The sequence below is a fragment of the Poromitra crassiceps genome, assembly GCF_964638095.1.
Source record: "Poromitra crassiceps genome assembly, chromosome: 22".
In the NCBI taxonomy this organism is placed as follows: domain Eukaryota; kingdom Metazoa; phylum Chordata; class Actinopteri; order Beryciformes; family Melamphaidae; genus Poromitra; species Poromitra crassiceps.
The window spans coordinates 18,433,143-18,458,612 of NC_139647.1; the positions used below are offsets into that span (position 1 = coordinate 18,433,143).

Genomic DNA, 25,470 nt, shown 5'->3' on the forward strand with positions numbered 1-25,470 from the left:
ACAGACCTGAGGTCTGCAAACACAACAAACCAGCTGGCAGGCTGAAGCAAGATGCTTTAATAACAGACCTGGGGTCTGCAAACAGAACAAACCAGCTGGCAGGCTGAAGCAAGATGCTTTAATAACAGACCTGGGGTCTGCAAACAGAACAAACCAGCTGGCAGGCTGAAGCAAGATGCTTTAATAACAGACCTGAGGTCTGCAAACACAACAAACCAGCTGGCAGGCTGAAGCAAGATGCTTTAATAACAGACCTGAGGTCTGCAAACAGAACAAACCAGCTGGCAGGCTGAAGCAAGATGCTTTAACAACAGACCCGAGGTCTGCAAACAGAACAAACCAGCTGGCAGGCTGAAGCAAGATGCTTTAACAACAGACCTGAGATCTGCAAACAGACCAAACCAGCTGGCAGGCTGAAGCAAGATGCTTTAACAACAGACCTGAGGTCTGCAAACAGAACAAACCAGCTGGCAGGCTGAAGCAAGATGCTTTAATAACAGACCTGAGGTCTGCAAACAGAACAAACCAGCTGGCAGGCTCAGGGAAACACACATCCAAGAAGGCTAGAGTTAGTAACACCTCAATTCTTGGCAGCCAAATGCAAAAACACAGAAAAACAAAGGTAACAATGCAAAACAGATAACTAACTAAACAGATAAACTGACACACAAACACAGATAATATACACACACTGGGACTAATGAGAATAAAGAACAGCTTTCTGGAAGGGAATAAGTCTGGGAGCTGGTAGGCTGAAAGCAGGCAGGTGAAAGGGCAACAAAGAAACCGGGCTGATGGAAGACAGGTGTGTGCTGGAGGGAGGACGTCTGGTGGACGTCTGGAGGATGACAGGACTGGGGAGTAGAAGGAGAGTGGTTGACCAGGACACAGAGGAGCAAAACCGAGGAGTACTGTAGATCAGGACATTGTGAATACGAAAAGCATGCAGAAAAAACACTCTGATTTTATCATCACTATATATAAGCTTGATTCAAGGTTGATTTCTCACTTAGTCCATTTCTCTTTCTAGCCAGCTCACTTGTATGTACTGTAGGGCTGGATATAACACAGTATCAAGTAGTATTGGAAGTTCTCCAGTTAAACGATACCTTGATCCTTTTTCTACACAGATCTAGCAACAACAACAAATATTATATATATATATATATATATATATATATATATATATATATATATATATATATATATATTATAATATTATTATAATATATATTATAATTATAATATATATATATATATATTGGTACTATCTGAATTTTTTAAATAATACCCAGCCCTATCTGTATGGAAACATGTTTTATCCTGAGCGTGCCTCGTGGCATCTGGACAAAAAGGTCACATGGGCACCTGTGTAATACCGCCGCCCGCCATCACCTTTAGCCTGAAATATTAATGATGGTCTTTTCTCTGATGTTGCTGTAAATCAGCAGCCAGGCGGGAAGGCTGTGCGGGGGACAAATGGCGGTTGGGAGTGGAAATAAATAGAAGATGAGACCTTTGCGACCCCACAGATGGAGCGTTGTAGCGTGCGTTGCCTCTCTCGGGTCACATGATTTATTCACGTCAATGTGTTTCTGCACAGGTGTGTTCACACACGGACGTGGGCGGGATGAGGGAAAGGGATGAGGGGTTCCTTCACCTTGGCAGCACCATGCTGCACTCACTGAGCGCTGTGTTAGCAACACCATGCTAATGGTGGGTATCAGCTCTGACCTCAATGTCAACTGCTGCTACCAATGTGACATCCAGTGTGACATCCGCGCCTCCACTAGGGGTGTCAAAATTAACCGTTTAATCGATGCATCGCGATGCGGACGTGTGAATCGAATCGAAGACGGATTCATTTTTGAATCGTTTATGTTTAAATGTCTGTTGACATTCAGATTTTAAAGCACTTTAAAGTAAAAAAGGGAGTTGATATTTATCTGAGTGCTTGTATGAATTGATGAAAAAGTAGCCATGTGCAGTAATAATATAGAGAATTGAGGATGTGATACTTGGAGCTGCGATACTTTGAGCTGAATCGAGATGCATCGTGGAATCGAATCACAGAATTGGCAGATGAATTGTAATGGAATCGTGAGGCCAGTGAAGATTCACAGCCTGAGCCTCCACGTTGGACATGTGCATTCTGTTCTGTTCTGCATTGCTAATAGTGGGTATTATTGTATTATTGTGTTGTCGATATCTCAGGTAACGTGTGCACCTTCTACACCAAGACAATTTCCTTGTATGTGCAAAAACACACTATGGCCCGAATAAAATGATTCTGATTCTCAGAAGATGCTTTTCTGCTCCCCACAGTTGTAAGGAGGTTATCTGAGTTACTGTCGCCCTTCCTTCTGTCAGCTCCGGTCATTCTCCTCTGACCTCTGACACCGACCAGGCCTTTCTGTCCACAGAGCTGCTGCTCATCACTGCATGTTAGTTTGCTTTTCACACCATTCTGTGTGAAGTCTAGAGAGCGCTGTGCGTGGAGATCTGTGGAAAAATGCATGGGGGAAAAATCTGCATGATCCTATGCATGACTGCTGCCACATGATTGGTTGATTGGATAATTTCGTAAATAAGCAGGTGTACAGGTGTTCCTAATTGAGTGTATTTATCATCGGCCTCACACCAGGGGCGCTGCATTTGTGTGTGCGTGTGTGCATTTGCATGTATGGATGAGTGTGTGTGTGTGTGTGTGTGTGTGTGTGTGTGTGTGTGTGTGTGTGTGTGTGTGTGTGGGGATGTGTGTGTGTGTGTCTGTATGTGTGTGTGTGGATGAGTGTGTGTCTGTATGTATGTATGTGTGTGGATGAGAGGAAGATGATGATGTCATGCCAAGCCTGATCTGCATCTCTCTCCATCTCTTCCCCTCTCATTTGCTCCAGGCATCTTTCATCTCTCTATCCCTTTCTTCCTCTATGCTCCTTTCCCTACATCTCTCTCTCTCTCTCTCTCTCTCTCTCTCTCTCTCTCTCTCTCTCTCTCTCTCTTCCTCCATGCTCCTTTCCCTACATCTCTCTCTCTCTCTCTCTCTCTCTCTCTCTCTATCCCTTTCTTCCTCCATGCTCCTTTCCCTACATCTCTCTCTCCCTCTCTCTCTCTCCCTCTCTCTCTCTCTCTCTCTCTCTCCCTCTCTCTCCCTCTCTCTCTCCCTCTCTCTCTCTCTCTCTCTCTCTCCCTCTCTCTCTCCCTCTCTCTGTCTCTCCCTCTCTCTCTCCCTCCCTCCCTCTCTCTCTCTCTCTCTCTCTCTCTTCCTGTCTGCCTGCAGTAGGCCTTACTGTGCTCCCATAGGAGAGCTGGCACTTCCCTCTAATGATATAATTACAGCCAATGAGCCAATGTGATTAGAGGTATCAAAACAACGCCCAAAAGCAAGAGAGAGAGAGAGAGCAAGAGGGGGGGGGAGAGGGAGAGGGAGAGAGAGAGAGAGAGGGAGAGAGAGAGGGGGGGGGAATGGGAGGGAAGAAGAAAAAAAGATATGAGACATAAACTATAGAGTGAAAGAGGAATTAAGAGCGAGAGAAACAGAAAGACTGACTCATTTCTAACTCGGGAAACATCCATTTTGCATTTTTTTTTACCTCTACTGTATATATATATTTTTAATTAAACTCTCAAATTTCAGGACATATTGCATGGATGGTTGTGTTTAATGTATATGTATGCAGGCAGTTATGGGTGCATTTCTGGTTTGAATTTGGAAACAGGCTGAGAAAATCTTGATGCTACTTTTCCAAATGTCATCTTTGCAAATTTGTCAATGAATGTGTTGACAGCGGTTACAGTATATGAGTCAATCAAGGTGGAATTATTGCTAATAATATGCATATTTATCTAATAATTTTGTTAGCAATATTACGACATTCCGAGGGCTTCTACACATTGTTGGCCATGCGGCACCAACAGGACCTATTCAAATGACATTTATGGTAGCAGCGGGGCTTTGGACAGCAAAGTTTAAGAGGCAATTTAAACCCATCGTCGTCATGACGATTAAATGGTAAATGGCCTGCATTTATATAGCGCTTTTATCCAAAGCGCTTTACAATCAGTAGGTAGTCTACATTCACCCATTCATACACCGATGGCGGCAGGCTGCCACGCAGGGTGCCTGCACACCATCGGGAGCAAGGAGGGTTACAGTAAGTGTCTTGCCCAAGGACACAGCGACGGCAGCTGGGAGGGAGCGGGGATCGAACCGCCAACCCTTGCGTCATTGGCCGACCCGCTCTACCTCCTGAGCTAAAGCCGCCCCTACGATTAGACTCTGGGGGTCAATATTCCGGGGGTTTCCATTGTAGCCAGAGGACATACGGTCCAAGTCTTCCTCTTCCAACGTGCCGGGTTATTATTTACAGGGATTTAGCAACTTCAGACGGGACGATGGTGCTGGAGTTGATCATGCAGATATCTGTCACAGAACTCTTTTCTCACGTCTCAAGTTGCTGCTCGGAGTGGAAATAACGAGTGTGGAGCACAGAAGAAGAGGAAGCCTCGGCCTGAATGTCCGCTGGGCTGCTGGCTCCACGGGAAACTCCACAGCAACATGGTCCAGCGGACCCCCAGAGTCTAATCATCTTCAGACCCCGACAACAGACCACGGCATCCCAGATTGATTTAAACGCGTCCGCAGTGAATTTGTCTCAATCAGCACAATGGAGAAGCCACACACCTTGTGTCATCTGCGTTGGCGGCTCTCCCCACCCTATCCCAAGGTCTAAGCCACCACTGAATAAAACCTGATCGATCGCCTATTAATGTATGTGAAGGCAACTATGATTTACTTGTTCGCAGCAAACGAGACAGCTTCCATTTTTCTCCGCTAATGGCGTCCGTCCGCGCCATCACTCTTCTTGTCTCGATGCATTCGAGCGACGTTACGCGCGGCATCCATTTCCCAGGCACTTTACGTCTCTCCGAGCACGATGTGACTGAGCTGATAAGAGCAGATGTGAAGGAGAAGGGGGCTGTTTGGTAAATATGAAGAGAAGGTGTTGCTTGAGGATTGTAAACGGATGTTTGGGGTATTGTATTGCAAATGGTTTTTCGAGTTGTCGGCTCAATTTGATCACAATTAATAATTACAGTTACAGGAAGGAATGTTGCCGGACAGATAGAAGAAACACCTGGAGAGCCGTTGTTGCACTAAGTGGTTATTTGAGGATGTAAAATGGCTGTTAGGGAATTGTAAACAACTATGTTAGAAATTAAAAGTGCGCTAAGTACAAATCTCAGACCCACGTTTAATTCTGTGCGATGGTGTAATTGCTGCAGAGTGGGAACATCTCTGTTTCTCTGTGAATATCGCATCATCGCATCAGCATGGGTCATTATCGTATAAAAGAGAATTCTCATAACCTACCCGGTAAAATAAAGGAAATGAATGAATATTTAATACCTTATATACACATTTACAAACACTCACACAAGACCCATAAACGCATAATGATAAACAACCCATTGTCCTCCATACCTGTCTTTCTCTGTCTCTCTCTATCACACACACACACACACACACACACACACACACACACACACACACACACACACACACACACAACACACACAGTATCTGTGTGAGCTAAGAGTATATTATTTCCCATGAGTTTGTTGTTCACACATTGATGTGAGTCTTTTGCCTGTGTGTTTCCCTGCAGAGAGCAAGGAGGTGTACAAGAGACAGGTCCTGTCCATCACGTCCATCGCCATGGCAATCAGCCTCCTGGGCACGCTCTGTATGGCTCTCTACTGCCGCAACAAGTGAGTGGATGAATACACACACGGACACATTTATATTCACAGTACCCGAACCAAAACGTATTCACCTTATGTAGATGAGAGCGTCTGGCTTGAGAGACTTAACAGGAAGTGCAAATACAATCGGAAAAGTTCCGATTGTATTTGCACTTCCTGTGACTCATAAACCTAGTCTGACTCATAATGTGAGTAAAACTAGGTTCGACCAGGTGTTGATTTTGGGTATGAAAGGGTTAAGCCCGTTTGGCGCGACCCACCTCCAGGGTCGGTCGAGGGATCGTTTCAGTGTGAATGGCACCACTGCTATTTGTTATGCTAATAGGCTACGCTAAGTGTGATGCGTCTCTCCTGGGTTGTTGTGACCCGGGGGCGGGGCCTAAAGTATCTGAATTGTCATGAGCAGAGATGAACCTGTGTTGACTGACTTTGGTGTGAATTGACAAAAGAAGGGTTGAACATGGCTCAAGTAACCCGGGTCCAACCCTAGTGGTGTGCAAGTGGTAATACACACATAGCCACACGCATGTATGTGTGTGTGTGTGTGTGTGTGTGTGTGTGTGTGTGTGTGCACAAGCACAAGCACACGCACAGCAGGGAAACTGAGTGAAATTGAAAGTGAGTGAAATTGAAAGTGAGTGAAATTGAAACTGAGTGAAATTGAAACTGAGTGAAATTGAAACTGAGTGAAATAAGTGTTAGATGGATTGTACTTTCCCATACTTGCACAGATGTGACATGTAAGAATGTCTCTGTAAATTAGTTTCCATAAGGGCATGATTGCAATGATCTGTTTCTTGCTTTCATTTGAATAGAAAGTTGCTCCAATGGAATATCTTTGACAATAATACCGTTTTTTCATAGAAAACAGAAACACATGGGAAAAAAACGTCCTGTTTGGTATAGACAAACTAAATGTGCCAAAGGATTTATTTATTTATATTTATTTATTTATTTATTGGGGGGGGGGCAAGTGCCATTAGCTGCATCTCGTTATTTCCACACAGACGTGCATAGCTTAACATAACCCAGAAGGTCAGCTCATCGTGCTCCTGCATCCTCTCTCTCTCTCCCTCTATCTTCCCTTGCTCTTAACATCTCCCCTCTATCTCTCCCTCCCTGTCTTCCTCTCCTCTTCTCTCCCTCCCTTCCCATCTCCATGTTTATGGCTTATATATGCACATTAGTTGGCATAATGAGTGGTTTACATCCATGTGTGCCTGCAGGAACCTTGTATAGCTCACACACAAAGACTGTATTCTCAAACAGCCAGCGTGTAATGGCAGTCTGTCATCATGGGGGTCTATGGAGCGTAGAGCATGCAGTGACAGAGGGCTCTGTGCTCCCATAGGCTTCCTCTGGATAATGATGTGAGTGAGTGAGCACCACAACAACAACAAGATCATCAGATCTGTCCATGATGGACAGACAGACACTTTCAATGAATCCATAATTGAGTCGGGGAACTAGCTTCTCCAGTGGAGACGCTGCATACAGATCAGATCGGGCCAAATGGGATTTCTACAGATCAGATCGGGGCGAATGTGATTTATACAGATCAGATCGGGGGGGAATGTGATTTATACAGATCAGATCGTGTGGGGAATGTGCTTGTAAATCTGATGGATGCGGAGAAAAACTTTTCAGCTTCCAACACTGCTCTATGGAGAGCAACGTACATCGCTCCTTATCAGAGTTGTAGTATCAGGTTAAAGTAAGTGTAACCTACTACATTTCAATTTCACTAGCAATATTAGCTACCAGTCTTTTTTTTCCATCATCCCTTCTACAGTAAATAATCCATTGAAGTTATCCAAAACACTATGATTATCCCTGTCATCAAATCAATTTCCCTCCTGGTGCAGGCACACTGAGCAGTGACCACACCTAGCCTCAAGGAGCTAGCCTCAAGGAGCTAGCCTCAAGGAGCTAGCTTGCAGGCACACTGAGCACGCCTAGCCTCAAGGAGTTAGCTTGGATATATTCTCACTACTTTGATTTAATAGAGCAAAAAGGATGATTGAACATCAACAGTATTTGGTTTCACTCGTTATTCACATCAAAAGGTGCCGGCAAGATAACGGACTTATCCTTATTGTTGAGGGGCTGCGATTTTAGGGGTGTAACAGCAAATTAATATAACAAGTAGTGTAATTACTTGGTCTGATAAATGAGCCAAACAGCCCGTGAGATTAAGCTTCCTGGCCAGATGAGGGGGAAAAGACAGAGCATTATATAATAATAATAATAATTATTATTATTATTATGATTATATGTCCTACAGGAGTAATCAAGATGAGAAAATGTAGGCTGCACTGACTGTTATACGTCTGGCAAAACACAATTAAATCTTGATTCAAAGTTTTCATCCATTTTTACTGAGGTAGGAATTTGGCAGGTAATAATTGAGAACTTTCTCTCCATCGACACAGAAAAGCAAAGTCTCTTCCGGCGTGCGAGAGAACTTTTCTTAAAATTCAGAGGCAATCAAATTGCAACCTTTTATTCCATAATATCCAATTAGACCACTTTTTCTAACGTGATTTTCTCTGGACTTTTGTGGTGTGAGCCGGGCCCCTACATTATATAGGCTGTTCAAGATTAGTGTCAAACTAATTCACCACCAGGGAAGAGCAGTCAATTCCTTCATCCCCCCTTCCAATTAATAGGCTACTAGTCTCACTGGCCAGCCTCCCCTCTCTTCCGTGAGAGGAGTCTGGCTGCACGGAAACAGGCTGCTGGCATAAGCCCTCCCCTGCTCTACAGCTGCTCTCCCATTGGAGGCGTCGATTTCAGACGCTGCCGGATTTCCGCTCCCCGCTTAAGAAGCTCTGTCATTGGCTCCGACCATGTCAATCAGAGCGGCTTCCGCTCCCTCCTCCCTGTGTGTCGCTGTAAATAGCCCCCTGCCACCTCAGTGAAAACAACAACGCTAACTAGCTGGCAAGCTAACGGCAGAAACCTACACGCTAGCTCGTTGCTACATGCTGAAAATGGCAAGTTGGATTGTTGGAAACTATTTTCCAAGTGCACTGCCGCTAAGCGCCGCCCATCGCAATTCCATAATAGAGACCAGCGCCGCCAGACTCCTCCCCCGGAAGGGAGGGGAGTCTGGCCAGCGAGACTAATAGGCTACTAATACAACAAAGTCCAACATTTGCATATCAAAAAGTGTATGAAAACACATATTGTGAGAAATGTCTAACCAGGAGGATCAAAACAGCCACAGACTTTAGTCCTGACCTTAATTAACCGTCTTAACTGAAATCAATCAATGAAGTGGAGGTATATACAAAGTAAACGGTGCTGTGTGTTTCACAGAGACAGAAGACAAAGCCATGTTAGTTCTGGTGTCGCCATTTGTTTGGCTGCGTCGGGAGTAAACGGGCACCAATTGGAAACCTCCGCTGGTGAATCACCCAGCTCACTTCCCTCCTCCAGAAGGCAGGCCCGGATTAACACAGCGTGGTGCCCCCGTGATGACATCACCTGTAATGCCCCCCTCTGTCCACTTGACACGCAACAAAGTGACATTTAATATGCCAATACACAGCGGCGCCGGCAGGAAGTCTTTCATAGTACGCACAAGCAGCACGAGCCTCCCCCGCACGCACGAGCCCCCCGCCCCGCGGGGACGCGGAGAGATTAGACTCTCCTAATTATTGCTTGATCTATAATCACGACTCTGGCTGAGATAACAAACAAATAAACAAGAGAGCTTCGAGGGAGTTTGTGAAGAAAGGGAGAAATTCAGAGGATGGAAGATATGAAGTTCATCCCAGATGTGGCAGTGGGAGACTAGAGCCTCCAGCTGTGTTTCTAAGGAGCAGTGACGATACAGCTTCAGCGGCTATTGGAGCGCAATGTAAAGCAGCCTACAACCTGTTTCCACACGCAGTGGCGTGGTCCAGACCATTTCGACGGGGGTGGCCCAGGTGTGGCACAGAGTCAAGCAAGGGTGGCACAAAAATGTATGGAGGATGTAGAAATGTTTTCCCTCACCAAAATTTGGAGCGGTATTTACCCCCCTTCTCAACTGGCTAGAATGATATGGTTGGTATCAATGGAGGCCTTAGGTCTTCTAGTTTAATATGATATCAGTGACTTCACTGTAGCTTTAAAAATGAGCCTGCTGCAGCCTCTGAAATACAGTAATATCGGCCACAGATACCAGGCACCCTCAGGATTTTGGGGTGGCCAATTAGATTTCAGCGGTCACCCCTGGCCACTCCCTAGAAACGCCCCTCTCCCACGTTTTTTCCCCCTCTTGTAGAGCAGAGAGCTGCTGGCCGGCGTGGAGCAATAGGGCTTGCTTCTTGGTGTGAACGGGCATAAGTGCGACTCACGCGCACCGCAATACACTTATTTGGCCACCATGCGTCCTTGTTGAACCATCTGAGCGTTGCTAAAGGTAGAAATGGCAGAGTCCTGTTGAACTACAACAGGATGTGCGCACAGCTTAGTGTTCAGCAGTGGTGCTGCGGCAGTGCAGGAATGGTTCCGCACAGGGGAAAACATCAGTGAAAATTAGTGACGTGATGCATCATCCAATGTAATGTCTCTCTCTCTCTCTCTCTCTCTCTCTCTCTCTCTCTCTGTCTCTCTGTCTCTATCTCTCTCTCTCTGTCTCTCTCTCTCTCTCTCTGTCTCTCTCTCTATCTCTCTCTCTCTGTCTCTCTCTCTCTCTCTCTCTCTCTCTCTCTAGGAGGCGCAGAGAGAAGCTCCAGGCCCACTTGAAGGAGAGTCGCAGTCTGAAAAACTACAGTGCTAATTCCCTCAACGCCCTGGACGCTAAGACAAGGACCCCCAACACAAACCTGCAAATACAGAAGGTGACCACTCGCTGTTATTTGTTATGTTTCGGGTTATGGTTATGTTGTTATGGTTTCGGGTTGTACGTCCGTACATCCGTCCGTACGATGTTCGTTAACGCGATATCTGAGGAACGTCTTGACGGAATTTCTTCAAATTTGGCTCAAACGTCCACTTGGACTCAAGGATGAACTGATTAGATTTTGGTGGTCAAAGTTCAAGGTCACTGTGACCTCACAAACGCCATTTTCTAGCTCGTTAATGCGATATCTCAGGAACACTTTGACGGAATTTGGCTCAAACGTCCACTTTCAAGAATGAACTGATTACATTTTGGTCATCAAAGGTCAAGGACAAGGTGACCTCACGAACGCCATTTTCAAGCTCGATAACGCAATATCTCAGTAGCTAACGCCTTGATCGAATTTCTTCACATTTTGGCTCAAACGTCAAAGTCTGGACAGACATGGGTGTCGACTGCTCACTTGTTGGCGGAGGCATATATCCGCTGTGCGGTCGTTCTAGTTTCTTTGAAAGGGATTTGTGAAGGACGCCCACATATCCACATGCATTTGTGAAAGCATGGATATTCATGTGGGCGCATGGTTCTCCCGTTTCTTCTCAGAGTGACTGTATGGTTGTTTCTTCTCAGAGTGACTGTATGGTTGTGAGGTTTCGAGGAGGTGACAGCAGACCTTCAATGACTTTAGTTTAACCAAGTTTAATAATATCAGCAAGACTCAGAAAAGGGGAATTCACATCCTTTTCTCAAAAAGTCTACTCCATACCAGCATGAGCAACAGTCGTACCAATAACACAACCGGTATTGTCATGTTTTTCACCATAATTGGAATTAGGGGTGGGGGAAAAAATCGATACACCACAGTATCGCGATATTTTGCCTGACGATATCGTATCGATATTTGGACGCCAAATATCGATATTGAATTTTTTTTTTTTTTTTTTTTTTTTTTTGCAGGCCATGCCAGGCCACCGGGCTACTATAAACTTTAGTTCCAAGGCCAGCAGTAAACAAACGGTAGCATATTTTCATTTTGTTTTAACAGTAACAGTTTTGTCATATTAGTCATTTACAAATTCCCCAGTTACTGAATGGGCTGCACAAAATGTTTTGTGTAAGTGAAGTGAAGTTGCAAAAACTACATAAGTAGTCCACACACACATCCAGTTAAGGTGGACTGTAAGTAGACTGTAACAAACAGTTCAGTTTGTCAGGTGCATGCAACTATGACATGACTTTATGAAAGTTGTTGGTCTGTCTACTTGACAATGTTGCTGCAATAAAATGGTTGAAGTCAGATGTACAGACTGAAAAATTGTTCTTATATAAACCAGATGTTGACAAAGTTTTCCTTTGGGGACATCATTTGCAGTTGAAAAAGTAAGAAATCGCAATATATCGAAATATCGCAATATTCAATATATCGCAATATCGCAATATCGAAAATATCGCAGTATCGCAATACTATCGTATCGTGACTCAAGTATCGTTTCAGTATCGTATCGTGGGCATCTGGTGATTCCCACCCCTAATTGGAATACTACAAATATTCACTAAAACCAGTTTGGCTTAGGTTGTTGATAAAATGTCAATTCAAGTCAATTAAAATCCAAAACCCGATATCTGGCAGCAGTGTGCCTGAAGAGATTATCACAAATCATGACACAGTCTGGTGAGGGGAGTAACAAGGAAGCAACCGTGAAATCACACAAATCAAGATAAAAGAAGACTAAAGAATTATTTTACTTTAATTCATTTTATTATTACAGTTTATTACGCAAGTTTAGATCGTTTACAAGAATGCACTCAATATAACAAACAACTGTTTTAAGACCACTATATACTAATAATAATTTGTTGGCAAACTAAGCTTCTTCAGGACAAGCCAAGCTTGTTCACTAACTTTCAGGGTGATGTTTTCTTAATGTTGCTTGTAGGAGTACCAACATTAATTCAACAAGCAATTATCTTCTTCAACTATTTTCAGATGTCAATGTACAACACATCATTTGAAAGCTTACAATCTGCACTTTCAAGACCTAGCCTACCTGTTACCCAAAACACCAGTCCCTGTCACAAAAATGTCAATTCAAATCAATTCAAATCCCAAACTGCCAGCAGTGTGCCTGAAGAGATGATCACACATCAGACTCATATTCATATGGCATCCAAACTGCCTTCTGATTCGCCACAGTTTTCTGCTGCATCTTTGATGTGGTATTCCCACATCCGCCCGGCCAGGTGTGTGTTTGGCGCTCAGGTCTCTGAGCCAGCAGTTGCCGAGCGGTTTGGGAGCGTGGGCGGTGGCTGCTGACGTCAGTCCTCATCTTCTCAGCAGTCTTCGTCGACACATCTATCCCCAGCTGTGCCGCTCCGAGTAGCTGGCCTGGTAAACATTGCCTTAATTTGGGTGTCAGTCAAACCCAGATCATCCGCTTCCTTGGGACTTGGGAGTGTGTGTGCTTATGCATAGATATGCTTTAACCATCTTTACACATGGGCTCTGGGCGGTATTATAGGTCTCAAGGTTTTCAGATGCAGCGACGCTGGTTTGACACAATGCCTTATTGAAACAATTTGTATTTGTATATTACTCCAAGGACGGTGTTTAACCGTCATTTAAATTTAAAATGAAGCGATTGTTTCTACATATGCAGATTATGCACTGACATGAGGGGCTCCCTCCCTGTCTGTCATAAACAAATGAATATACAAAAGATAAACTATTTGTGGTAAAAGATGTGAAACTCATATCTGGGACTCGATTTGCATGAAATAGAGACAATTACTAGCATTCACCGTTGCATGAAAGGAGGATTTTCCCCCCCGGCATCTGTATCTGAGAAATTATGATACGATAAAATGTCAACTGTGCTTTTCATGCTTACTGGAAAACCCACATTGCTCACAAAAATCTTGAAAATCCCAAACGGGGAGAAATGCAACAATTATCTTTATAGTAATTCTATAAAATGTTTCTATAAAAGGTAAATGTTTAAAGCCTTTCTTGAAATTTATGGTAAAAACGTAGGAGTAACAATTTAATAATTCTATAATTTTGTAATTACGAGAGACTTATAAGGTAGTTATGGTGTAGGCTAATTACAGAGTACAGTAACCTAATTACAGATGAACAAAATGTAGAATGTACACAAATCAATTCAAAATCAGGTGTGTGGCTCTTATTTGTCTAATTGCTGTATTAGCATCATGAATGACTGATTATTGTTTACAGGCTCTGGAGAATCTATTGCTTAGAAAAACAAGCTTGGCTGATCTTAGTCTATAAATGTTGCTTTTAAATCTTGTTTCATTTATTTCCTTCCACAAGAGCCTTTTGGGAACTTATGCAAAAAACGTGTTTATTTTGCGCTCATTCACATTGATTTGTCTGCAGGCAATTAATTAATTACCAACATTTCAGAACACAGAGCAACAAGCGCAGGGTCAAATGGAGTTTCATCAACACACATAAATAACACAGACAAATCACATCAGTGCCAGTTGATATTGTCACAGCACCCGTAAGCCAAATTATTTTTTAATATCATTATGCATTATGCACCTTGCACTGGCCCTGATGCTTGTATATAAACCATCTCACAAAGTGGTGTGACTCACCCAGAGGGCTGCAGAACTCTCGTGCGCTGGCCAGTTATGGAGAGAAGGAGCACTTGTGATTGCGCCCCGCGGGACCGTTTGCAGGAAGGATTTGATGAACTCGGCGGTGACTGTGAGTGAGCTGCTCAGCTTTTACCCATCAGCCATCAGGAATTCAACAGGTGCTCCAGAAAGCACGTCAGCCATTCCCCCATCATAATGATAATGACCTGGGCCACGGGGTGGACTGAAGGTTGTGTCTGTTTGTTTGTTTGTCTGTCTCTCTGTCTGTTTGTCAACAGGATATCTCAAAAAGTTATCAACGGATTTGCACGAAACTTGGTAGAGAAGCGGGTCATGTGCCAACTTAGGAGTGATTCACTTTCCATGCCCACCACAGGCCAACAGGGGGCGCTGTAATGGGTGTATTCAATCACAAAAAGGCGCCTAACTTCCAAACGGATTCACGCGTAACACCACGGAACTGTGCAGAACCGTTGGTCTTGGGCCAAGGACGTACTGCTTAACTGTCCACGCCCACTGGCCAAAAGAAGGCGTGGCAATGGGAGTAGCATGCTGTGGTGGAGGTGTGCACACTACAGAGTACGCTCTAGTTACAACTGCTCTGCTTCTGTTCAAATATCACACAGACAAACCCATCTTTATTACTCACACACATCAATGCAGTGGCGCTGTGAAATTTGTCGTCCGCGTTTGACCCATCCTGGCTCGTCCTCCATGGTTCAGGCCAGGAGCCCCGGGGACCAACTTCTTCCAACCGCCACTGGTCAGACGACGACCTTCTGCATGTTTTTACTGGGGCGTTATATATGGAGGAAAAGCCAAGGGAGCACGGGGAGAACATGCAAACCTCCACACAGAAAGGCCCCTTCTCACGAGATAACCCGCCTGGGCACCAGGCACCGGGAGACATAACCCCCGGTGTCAACAGCGTCCCAGGCCGGGAATCGAACCCAGGACCTTCTTGCTCTGAGGCCAGAGTGCGCTACCACTGCGTCACCGTGATGCCCCCAGGAGAAACTGTGTGAATGTGAGCACGCGTCACATAGAGGCCATCAATATGGATTTCATGTTTTCTTGCACAGCTTCAGGGTAACAAACGCTGGGCTTTATCTCCATAAATGTGGACTAAAGCACTAAAGTAATTGTCTCTTTGACAAAGACTTACAGTAAGGCCTCGTGTGGAAGTTTGTGGCACTGCGGGGGCGTACAGTATAATGGCATATATTATGGCAAACGCTATCCCATCCCTACAGAATCTGCTTAGATCTCAGGCGACAGTCTGTGTGTGTGTGTGTGTGTGTGTGTGTGTGTGTGTGTGTGTGTGTGTGTGTGCGCGTGCGCATGTAGTGTGCGTGTGCATGTAGTGTGCGTGTGCATGTGCATGCAGTGTGTGTGTGCATGTAGTGTGTGTGTGTGTGTGTAATGCTGCAAAGCTGTGTTACTGATGCCAGCATCTCAGCACAAATCATAAAGATCATCTCCTGGTTCCCTCAGGATGGTCTGTCAGAGAGAGAGAAACTCTGCCAGCAGGGTACGCTGTACGCTGGTCCCTATCTCGCAGATTACAACATCCATTTCAGCACACACACTCAAACAGTTGCACACACACACAGTTACACTCACACTCACACAGTTACACACACAATCACACAGTTACACACACAGTTACACACACACTCACACACGCACACCTGCGACCATCCATTAATATATGCCATTATACGCCCCCTCGGTGCCACAAACTTCCACGCGAGGCGTTAAGTCTTTGTCAAAGAGACAATGACTTTAGTCCTGCTGTAGAACCACACGTTTATGGAGATAAAAACCAGAGTTTGTTCCCCCGAAGCTGTGCAAGAAAACATGAAATCCATATTGATGGCCTCTATAAACAGTCAGCCGTGTGAGAGCCGAGCGATCCTTTTAAAGTCCCAACTCTGTGTCCAAGCAGAAACAAAATGGACGTTCCTCTGCAGATATTCAGCAGATAGCATTGTTGTATAACTGAATAAGAACTTAAGTCACTTGCCTTGTTAAGTTAATGAACCCGAACATTGAATGCGCAATTATACACCCATCCATATCCTCGTTAATCATGAATTAATTAGCAACGCAAGCGAGTGTTATCTGATGCTTCTCCGTTTGAATTATTGTTGTAGCCCACTTTGTTAGGTCACTAGCGTATTGTTCCCTTGTTAACCTTCATATTCTCACTTTTATCACAGTCAGAATAATGGAGGAGTCGTGCTCGCTGGAATCCTCCGGCGTTAATTAGGGGCTTGTTTTTAAAACGTGGATGTGGTGTCGGGACATCAGTGAACGGAGATGAGGGAGGTTCTAGTCATCAAAGCACCGATGCTGATTGGATGAGATCTGAGAGATCTGCTGGATGCTGCAGCCGTTTACTATGTGTGGATCTGCCCTGTTGAAATATTAATAATAATAATAATAATACATTTATTTTATATAGCGCTTTTCAAGAACTCAAAGTCGCTTTACAGAATACATGGGTCAAACATAAAACATAACAGAGACAGACATAAAACACAGACAAACAACAAAAGGAAAGGAAGGGGGGGGGGTGATGTACACTTCATCAAAAAGTTGTTATTTTCCAAGCCATATCGTCTTGGATCTTGGTAGTTGTGTTAATTTCTTGCACATTCAAAATAGGATGAAGTAGGTTCAGACAGTTTAATATTCATTTTAATAACAATGAATGAAATAATATACTGTAACTCTGTGTTTAAGACAAACTAGGAAAACCTAATTCCAAGGAGGGGAGGGGGGGGAGGAGTCAGAATTGTGAGAAATAAAGTCAGAATTGAGTTGTTGTTGGAAGCAGCAGGAGGATGTGAACACACAGGATAGTCTTCTTACGCACAGAGATCGTCTCTAATCATCTACATGTCTGCTTGGAGATGTCAAGTGATGAAGTTACCCTTTGAAAGGAAATGTGTCATGTTGTTATATTGGGCACAAATTAGTTTGCAAACTTGTGAATGGTGACACAACCAGGACGGCGCGTGTGTGAGAGTAATGAGTGAGATTCTGCAGAGGGCCCTGCTCTGTTCGTCAAGACATCAAACTAGAAACTGTAGAGAGAAAAATGATAAAAGTAGTTTCCAGCATGAAACGGCACAAACATATACTGTAGGCTTCCCCCTTACCTCAGGTTGCAATGCTATGTCACATCTTGACGTCGCTGAAATAATGACTGTTGGAACGTCACAGAGAGGCTTGTGTGGTAGAGACACAATTCAAACTGGGATGACCTCTCTCTTTAAATCTTGAAGTTTAAAGTACGTATAGAATAACTTTTGCTGTCATGTGTTCTTCTGAAAAGCTCACAGCTACTGAGAACGTCGAACCTGAGACCAAATTGTCAACTCGTTAGACTCAATTTCCTTCTTTGGTCTGCCATCGCTTCCACTCGAACAGATTTCTGTGAGGGAGGAGGGATTTGATTTTCTCCACCTCGCTAGAGACCACGCGTCCGCCTCAATCCAATCCCAGCGGGGGGGGGGGGGGGGGGGGGGGCACGCGAAAAGAAGATCTACTTTGAATAAATGGCTTCAAAGCATAGTTCTATCGTTTGGATTTCAAAGTAATTGGTGCTTTTAATTGATTTTAGAACGAAGCGTCTGTCTTGTCTATAGTGGTCGCCAATGCTGTTATTTCTCCCCCTTAGTCCAGCGTAAGGTGACCAGATTTCTCAAATGAAAAATCGGGGACATTTCCAGTCCGGCAATCAATATATCATTAAAATATCCAATGTTATTATTACCTATGAAATAAAAAAGGGGGATGATTCCGGTTTCATTTATTTTGTCGTCACCCCCCCCCCCCCCACACACACACACACACACACACTTCATTCACTGTGCCCCTTTGCAAAATGTCAAGGTGTTCTCCAGCAGCATGAGGCCTGGCCGTCCTAACCTACAGCGCCGAATGTTTAATGAAAAGCCTCAGATCTCAAAAAGTATTTTCGGTGTCGTCCTGAGTGTTTTTTCATTGTTCAATATTTCCTGGACCAGCAGGAAGCAGAACATATAAACACTTGTTGGATGCCTGGATCAAAGGGCTACATAGACGTGTGATGCTGTGATATGCTTTTAACCCGCCTGTAAGCCTCCCGCAACCTTTCTGCTTCAGTGGTTGTCCATAAGTATCTTCACTAGATTTAAGAATGAGCCCGCTAGAGCTAGAGTTATTTCGGCTGCAGACGGCAGTAGAAAATTGGGGACATTTTCGGGGGGCAGCTCCAGCCGGGGACAGGTCCCCAAAAACGGGGACTGTCCCCGAAAATCGGGGACGTCTGGTCACCTTAGTCCAGCGCCCAGCTCGAGAACATGCTTGACGCCCGTGGCGCTGATTGGCCAATGCTTAGTTCCAATGACTTTCAATATGGATGAGAAAGAGATTCAAAGGGGATAGGACGCCATCAAGAGGAAAGATCTAATAGTAGCCTAGACAGCATGTGTTGATGAAAAACAGAGACGTGCGATAGAGCTGGCTAGAAGATACCAAGGTTACTTCCTGCCCAGAAGAAAGACAGAGCTGGTCAGTACAGTGATGCTGACTGAATTAGGGAAGTCTGTCATACATGGTATAGTATCATACCGTGTGATGCTCTCTCTCTCTCTGTCTCTGCATTATGTTGTCTACATTCTCCAGCAAAGCTTGTGAGCCAGACTCAAACGACGTGCACGCGTGCTTTGCGCCAAAGGTTGCTACAGCACACAAACCCCCTCATTAACATTTTAAAAAATAATTTATGCCTCATCGTTCCTTCCATCTCACAATTCAAGAATCCCAATAAGAGATAACTGCCCCAAACCTGACCTAACTTTAAGCTAAGCTGCCCCGCTATCATGGGGTTAAGGACCACTGATTCACTTTCCACGCCCACTAGCCAATCACAAAAGGCGATTGACTTCCAAACGGATTCACCGAAATACCACGAAACTTTGTTAGAAAGGTTGGAAGAGGTGTTTCTCTAGTTTCTGTTCTGTTGTGGACAGAAAAAAATATGAAATGTGTGTATAGATTACTGTATGTCAGTTGCTCAGTTGCCAACTATATTTAGCTGTTATATGCACACATGATGACGGCTCCCCTGGTGTTTGCCAGAAGGTTTGTGACGCAACTGCAAAGCCTCTCTGATCTCCACGTTATCAAGCCATCAGCAGCCTCCCGCCCCGCAACAACACAGTCATGTTTGACTCTGATCTCCACGTTATCAAGCCATCAGCAGCCTCCCGCCCCGCAACAACACAGTCATGTTTGACTCAATCCTCAACGCAGCCAAATGGTGTTGAGAGAGGCGGAAATGACAGAAATAGACGCAATTTAAATCCATTTATAATCCTGCAATCAGCTCCCACAAGTCAACATAATAGGCGCTCCGCACACTGAGGCTATTAGGGAAATGTGTGAGACCAAGTGAGACTGGTGTTCCTGCTCACGCGGCAAGATACATTCTAACATTGTATGATGTGCTATTTATTGAAAGTATATTTCACATTTATTGGCGGTGATTTGTTCTGAAGCATATTATTATAACATGGGGTAACTGCAGCAAAAGTGATGTCTTTGTTTTGGTGTTTTTGTCTGTTCTTGCAGTACTGCAAGCGCTCGTCTCAATCACGCGACGGCACCGCTTGCGAATCCAGCTTTGCACACTGCAACATGACCAACATGACGAACACGCCCTCCAACAGCTCCAGAGGCACAGCCAAACATCACAGGTAGGACATTTGGCGCGCGCACACAAACACACACACATGTGCACACACACACACACACGCATAATAGGGACGCATCGTGATATTGTATTTTTTTGCCGATATACCGGTATCTTCCAACCCTTTCAGCCGATTGCAGATACCAATACAGATATATATCGATACCGATATTTGCACACATTATTCTCACCTAATTTCAGAGAACAACAAGTCTCTCCTGCCGTGGAATTAACACATTATGCCTCCTGTTATTGTGATGGCCCACTGGCAGATGTAGACAATAAATACAATGCGCTTATTTCATTTTGTGAAGAGAATACTTGCATGAGTGGTATCTTGGTAAAATGTAAAAAAATGCAGGTTGATTTCAAACAGAATCCAAGGCACACTGTGAGTTGGCGTGGTGCCATGGTTGGTGGTGTCCCCTGATGAGCCTGACCCCGATGAAGACCTACCATTTTAAATCCTTTTTTTTTTTTGCCATGTTAGAATAAAGGCATTTTAATTACACCAACTCACAGTGTGCCTGTTTGAAGTCAACCTGCATTTCTTACATTTTACCAAGATACCACTCATGCAAGGATTCTCTTCACAAAATGAAATAAGCGCAGCACAACACCCGAAATATCCAAAGAGCACCTGTGTGTGTGATCACTACAAGGACCCAGCGGCGCTTACTCTATTATCTGAATAAATACAATGCTTTTCAAAATGTACACATTGGGTCAAATAAGAAAACTACTTCAAGCTACTTCAAATTAATTTGGGCATAATTAAAGTCTCATATTTGTCATGTAGAAATGTCTGCTTTGGGCCAATGCTGATATTTCATTTTAAAGCCTTTACCGGCCGATGACGTGCCGACATCATCGCGAATCCCTAAAACTGTATATATATACACCCAAGATCCCGTCTTCACATCCACTCACTGATCCTGTACGAGACAGTGATGATAATGCTGATGACTACAACAATATGCAACTTCAGTGTCCCTTCCCCCGTAATCAGCTGGGACTCAGTGAAGAGAGAAATTGAATTATCCGCATTACAGTGCAGCCACAGCTAATTGTTGATTGATGGTGGAATGATAGTCATTATAATTAGAGCTATAAACATGTTAATAAGCATATCTGTAACAGTCATGAACGCAGAGGAGATGGGGACAGAGATACAATTACACCCGGTTTGTGCATGGATTTATTAGCCAGTGCAGACGTGGTAAATCCCGATAAGCCGTTTCCCCACGTCGGTTAGTGGTTGAGTGTTGAGCTGGCTGGGCCTCGGCATGTCCTGGCTTCTAATCAGCAGCAATACACTGCAACACACACGCACACACACACTAACACACACACACACACACGCGCGCGCGCGCGCGCACACACACACTAACACACACACACACACACTAACACATGCACACACACACACGCACACACACACACACACACACACGCACACACACACACCACAAGTGGCTGCTTGTGAGAGTTATTATTCACAACTTAACTTTGCACAGATGGGACTTTCTATTTCAGCACGCGCACACACTCACAGAACTGAGCCCAACAGAAGGTTTGTACAGTTAACACAGCTCAAGCATGTGTCTCTGCTGCTTACACATCTAGCGGGCATTCTTCTGTTATAGCTGTGATGGATAAGCTCTTGGGGATTTAATTGTTTTTAATTTAAAAGTTTGGTCAATAATGATGAAATGAACTATGAACAAGCAGCAGAACAAGGCGTGCGTGCGTGCAGGGGTAGTAGATAGAAAATATCTGGAGAGAGTGAGAGATTTGAGCTTTAATAGACCCTTTTCACGGGGGGCCATTTTGTGTCGAAAAGGCAGGGTAAAACACAGGTGCAAGCAAAACACTAATGAGGGTTTCCAAATTCCAATCATGGAAGTTGGAAACCCTCATTAGTGTTTTGCTTCCACAGTCCATTCTGTTAGACACACTCACCTGGGAAGCTCCCAGTACAACAAGCACACGTCTCTACTGCTGACGAACGAGCAGCTGAGGGGTTAAGCACCTTGTTCAAAGCCACCTTGAAAGTAGATGAGAAAGGATTTGGACAGCCGCTCCGCAGATACAAACTCACACGTTTCCAGTCACATCATGATCTCGAACCTTTTGGCGAAACTCCTGCCAAGACGTTCCTTTCTTCTTCTTCTCTCCCACCGCTCTGTCTGAGGCTCCAGTTGACTGCAGGATGATTCAGCTGACATGATGCTCAATGGGCGACCAGGGCTTAGTCGTTTCAGTAGCGAACCCTGCCTCTCACACCTGGGCCCTCTGACCCCGCCCGCATGACAACCATGTTTAGATGATGATTGTCAATTTATGAATTCATATAATAAAATTACTTTTAAAAAATTTATTTTTTAAGAACATGTTAGGCCCTCACACATGACGGTTCCCCACTGAGTCGTTTGCTGTTCGTCAGCTTAAAGCAGGGATTTGAAAACGATTGTCAGCAAAGCAAAGTGCATTGTGGGATATAGCATGGTCCAAAAGAGCCCGAGAGAAAGTGGTTGAGGCTAATTCCCGTGTTGAGCAAACGACTTGTTTAAAAAGCTTTGTGTTGTACAGCAGCACGCCGCCAACTGACGACTGTACCAGAGCTTACAGTTTAAAAGCTTTGTGTTGTACAGCAGCACTCCACCAACGCCGACGACTGTACCAGAGCTTACACTTAAAATGGCTGAGCGAATTCACCTTTTTAAAGACAATTTCTGTTCCTGAAAACACAGTTGAATATAAAAGGCTTGGGGCCAGAACAGTGTAAGGAAGTATTTTGGGGGGAAATCTCTTGATTATTTAGTAGCAAAAGCATTATTGAAATCATGACTGAAAAATGGATCAACCAAAATAGATTGAAGTAGCACTTAAAGAGCACATAAGTCAAAATGTCAGCACCACATATTGCAATTACTATGATATTGCCGCCTTACAGCCATATATATAGCAGCCATTTTGACTAATGTGGTTAACTTCCTGTACTGTAACTAACCAGATGTGTTTCCAATGAAAGACACACTTACTCTCTTCCCCTCAACTTCATCTTTGTGCAGTTCCATGTAAATAGTTTGACCGTCAGTTCAGAGACTATTGTATTACCTGCTTAGTACTACTACAATTCCAATATTACTTCTGAACAACCTAAAAATTATGTTTGTTCCTTTTTCCCCCCCAGAAGTGGTTCCTTGTCCCACAGCCCCGACCAGAGAACCCGGGTGGCCCAATGGTCGGCTCCTCGCAGAACCCCGCCCATACCCCGAGGAAGACTGAATCCAATTGGAGGTTCCAAATATTCAGGCCCCGCCTACCAACACCTGCAGGAAGTAGAGTCCTCTGAGAAAGAGGCTGAAGCACAGAGGGGGTGAGAACATCTTAGTACTTAATAAGGCGGCCCGGTTCTGCGGTTCCGCTCCGCAGTGCACAATTGCTTGTGTGATGACATCACAATTGCTTGAGTGACATCACTAATGGCATCACCACTGGTGACATCACAATTGCTCACATAGACAGAGTGACATCACAAACCAAGAGCTGCACAAGCTTCAGTTAGTGCAGAATAGAGCAGCACGTTTTGCCCTCAGGTGTTCAATAAGACCAAAGTATTGATAAAATGCACGCTGATCTTTCCTGGCTGAAAGTGGAAGTCAGATTAACATGCAGGCTCCTAATTTTATTCAGAAATATTTGTGTTTTAAAACAACCTTTGAGTACAGCCTGTACTCAAAAATATTATTTTCTAAGAACAGACATGACCATGAAAGAAGACAAGTGAGTAGGGGTCATGTTACAATGCCTCAACGAAGAACAAATACAATGAAAAAAAATGTTTTGTATAGAGCAATCTCCCTTTGGAATAAGTTGCCATACTCAAGCACCAAGTAAAGATAGCTTTAAAAAGAAACTAAAGAGGCTATTCTTGGGTACAGGCCTGCAAAAAACATAGAGATGTAGCAGAGATAGTTTTATGTGGTTCATTGAAACACTATTTGCTTGAAATATTTTTTGTGTACTGTACTACAGTACAGTACACAAAAAATATGTACTGTAATGTTTTGATTTGAATTGGTTTTGTGTTTTTCGGTTTTAGTTTTTTGGTTGGGGGGGGGGGTTAATGTATGCATATATGTGAAAGCATGTGTATACTTTTATGTTTTTAAGGGGGATCCCAGGAAGAGTAGATGTTACCTCGGTAACAACTAATGGGGATCCAAATAAATAAACAAACAAACAAACTCTGGTTGAGCGTGCAAAGCTAAACACGAGTTGGCATGAGTTTGGTCACACCCCAAAAAAAGTGTGCCCATGGCACATCGTCTCCAGAGTCTCCACCCTTCTAGTTATTACATTGATGAGGCCCAAGACAAGACAAATAATTTGCCTCTTGACAGAAAGTCAAACCTTTTTGTCTTGGTTTTTCTTTTCTTTTTTCTTTCTCCACATGACAGATTCCTCTTTTCAGACGCTGGCAGCAGCTGACAGCTAATCACAAAAGTTGTAATGTGTTTTTGCTCTGAAATGTCATGTTTAAATGTGTTGTCCACTTCAACTGGGATGGAATCCTGAGTGCGATGCCGCTCGGTCCGATTTGAACCAATTTTTTGACCTTCTTGAAATACCTAAGCTTAGTGATGCTGCCAGAGAAGATTTAGATTCAGATTTTACCTTAGGAGAAATAACTTCTGCCATCAAATCATTCCCATCAGGCAAGGCAGCTGGGCCGGATGGTTTTGGTGCAGAATTTTACAAGAAATTCTGCGACATTCTCGCCCCGCTCCTCCTCAGAATGACATCTAGCTCTGAGAAGGACAAAGTCTTCCCTCAGACACTGTATGAAGCTAACATTTCCTTCATCTTAAAGAAGGGGAAAGAGGCAGTAGATCCGGCAAGTTACAGACCTATAGCGCTCCAGAATTTTGACAGAAAGGTCATCACTAAAGCGCTGGCTACTCGTTTGAATAGACATTTGTCATCCATCATTCACCCTGACCAGACAGGGTTCATCCCAAATAGATTATCTTTCTTTAATGTTTAATGTTATCTCCACTGTCCTTCTCAACACCATGTACGCAGATCACAGTAAGACCAGCGGTGCAGCGATTTTGTCACTAGATGCACAGAAGGCGTTCGATCGGGTTGAGTGGCCTTAAAGGTCCCAATTCGTGCAGCTGTAACCTCTTAAAAACGTGTGTCTCTGGTCCATAAAACATGATTCTGGATTAATCTGTCGAAAATATAGCAAACCCGTTTGTTGTGATGGAGTTCTCACTCCCTCTTCTGGTCGCTTTCCAAGAACGGCCTGTTTCTATAATATATTCAGAACTAACAGTTCCCATTGGCCGCTGAGGGAGAGCCCGCCCCAGGCTCCCAGCGGCCAATCAGATTAGCGTCTGTGGACCAGCACGCTAGGTTGCGAGTTATCGTTAACTAAACGGTACTACGCTAAAGAGGACATCTCAAAATGCCTAGACTTACCGAATGC

General features: G+C 44.2%; 1 protein-coding gene across 1 annotated transcript in view; it reads left to right on the forward strand.

Annotated features, from left to right (window-relative positions):
• nrg3a (neuregulin 3a) overlaps window positions 1-25,470 on the forward strand; it is a gene marked incomplete at both ends in the record, with an annotated part of 324,527 nt that overhangs the window by 287,580 nt on the left and 11,477 nt on the right. Inside the window, 6 exon segments of the mRNA XM_083658575.1 lie at window positions 2,371-2,444; window positions 4,455-4,553; window positions 5,670-5,772; window positions 10,472-10,598; window positions 19,850-19,974; window positions 23,167-23,352. Coding sequence (XP_083514701.1) covers window positions 2,371-2,444; window positions 4,455-4,553; window positions 5,670-5,772; window positions 10,472-10,598; window positions 19,850-19,974; window positions 23,167-23,352 — 714 coding nt within the window.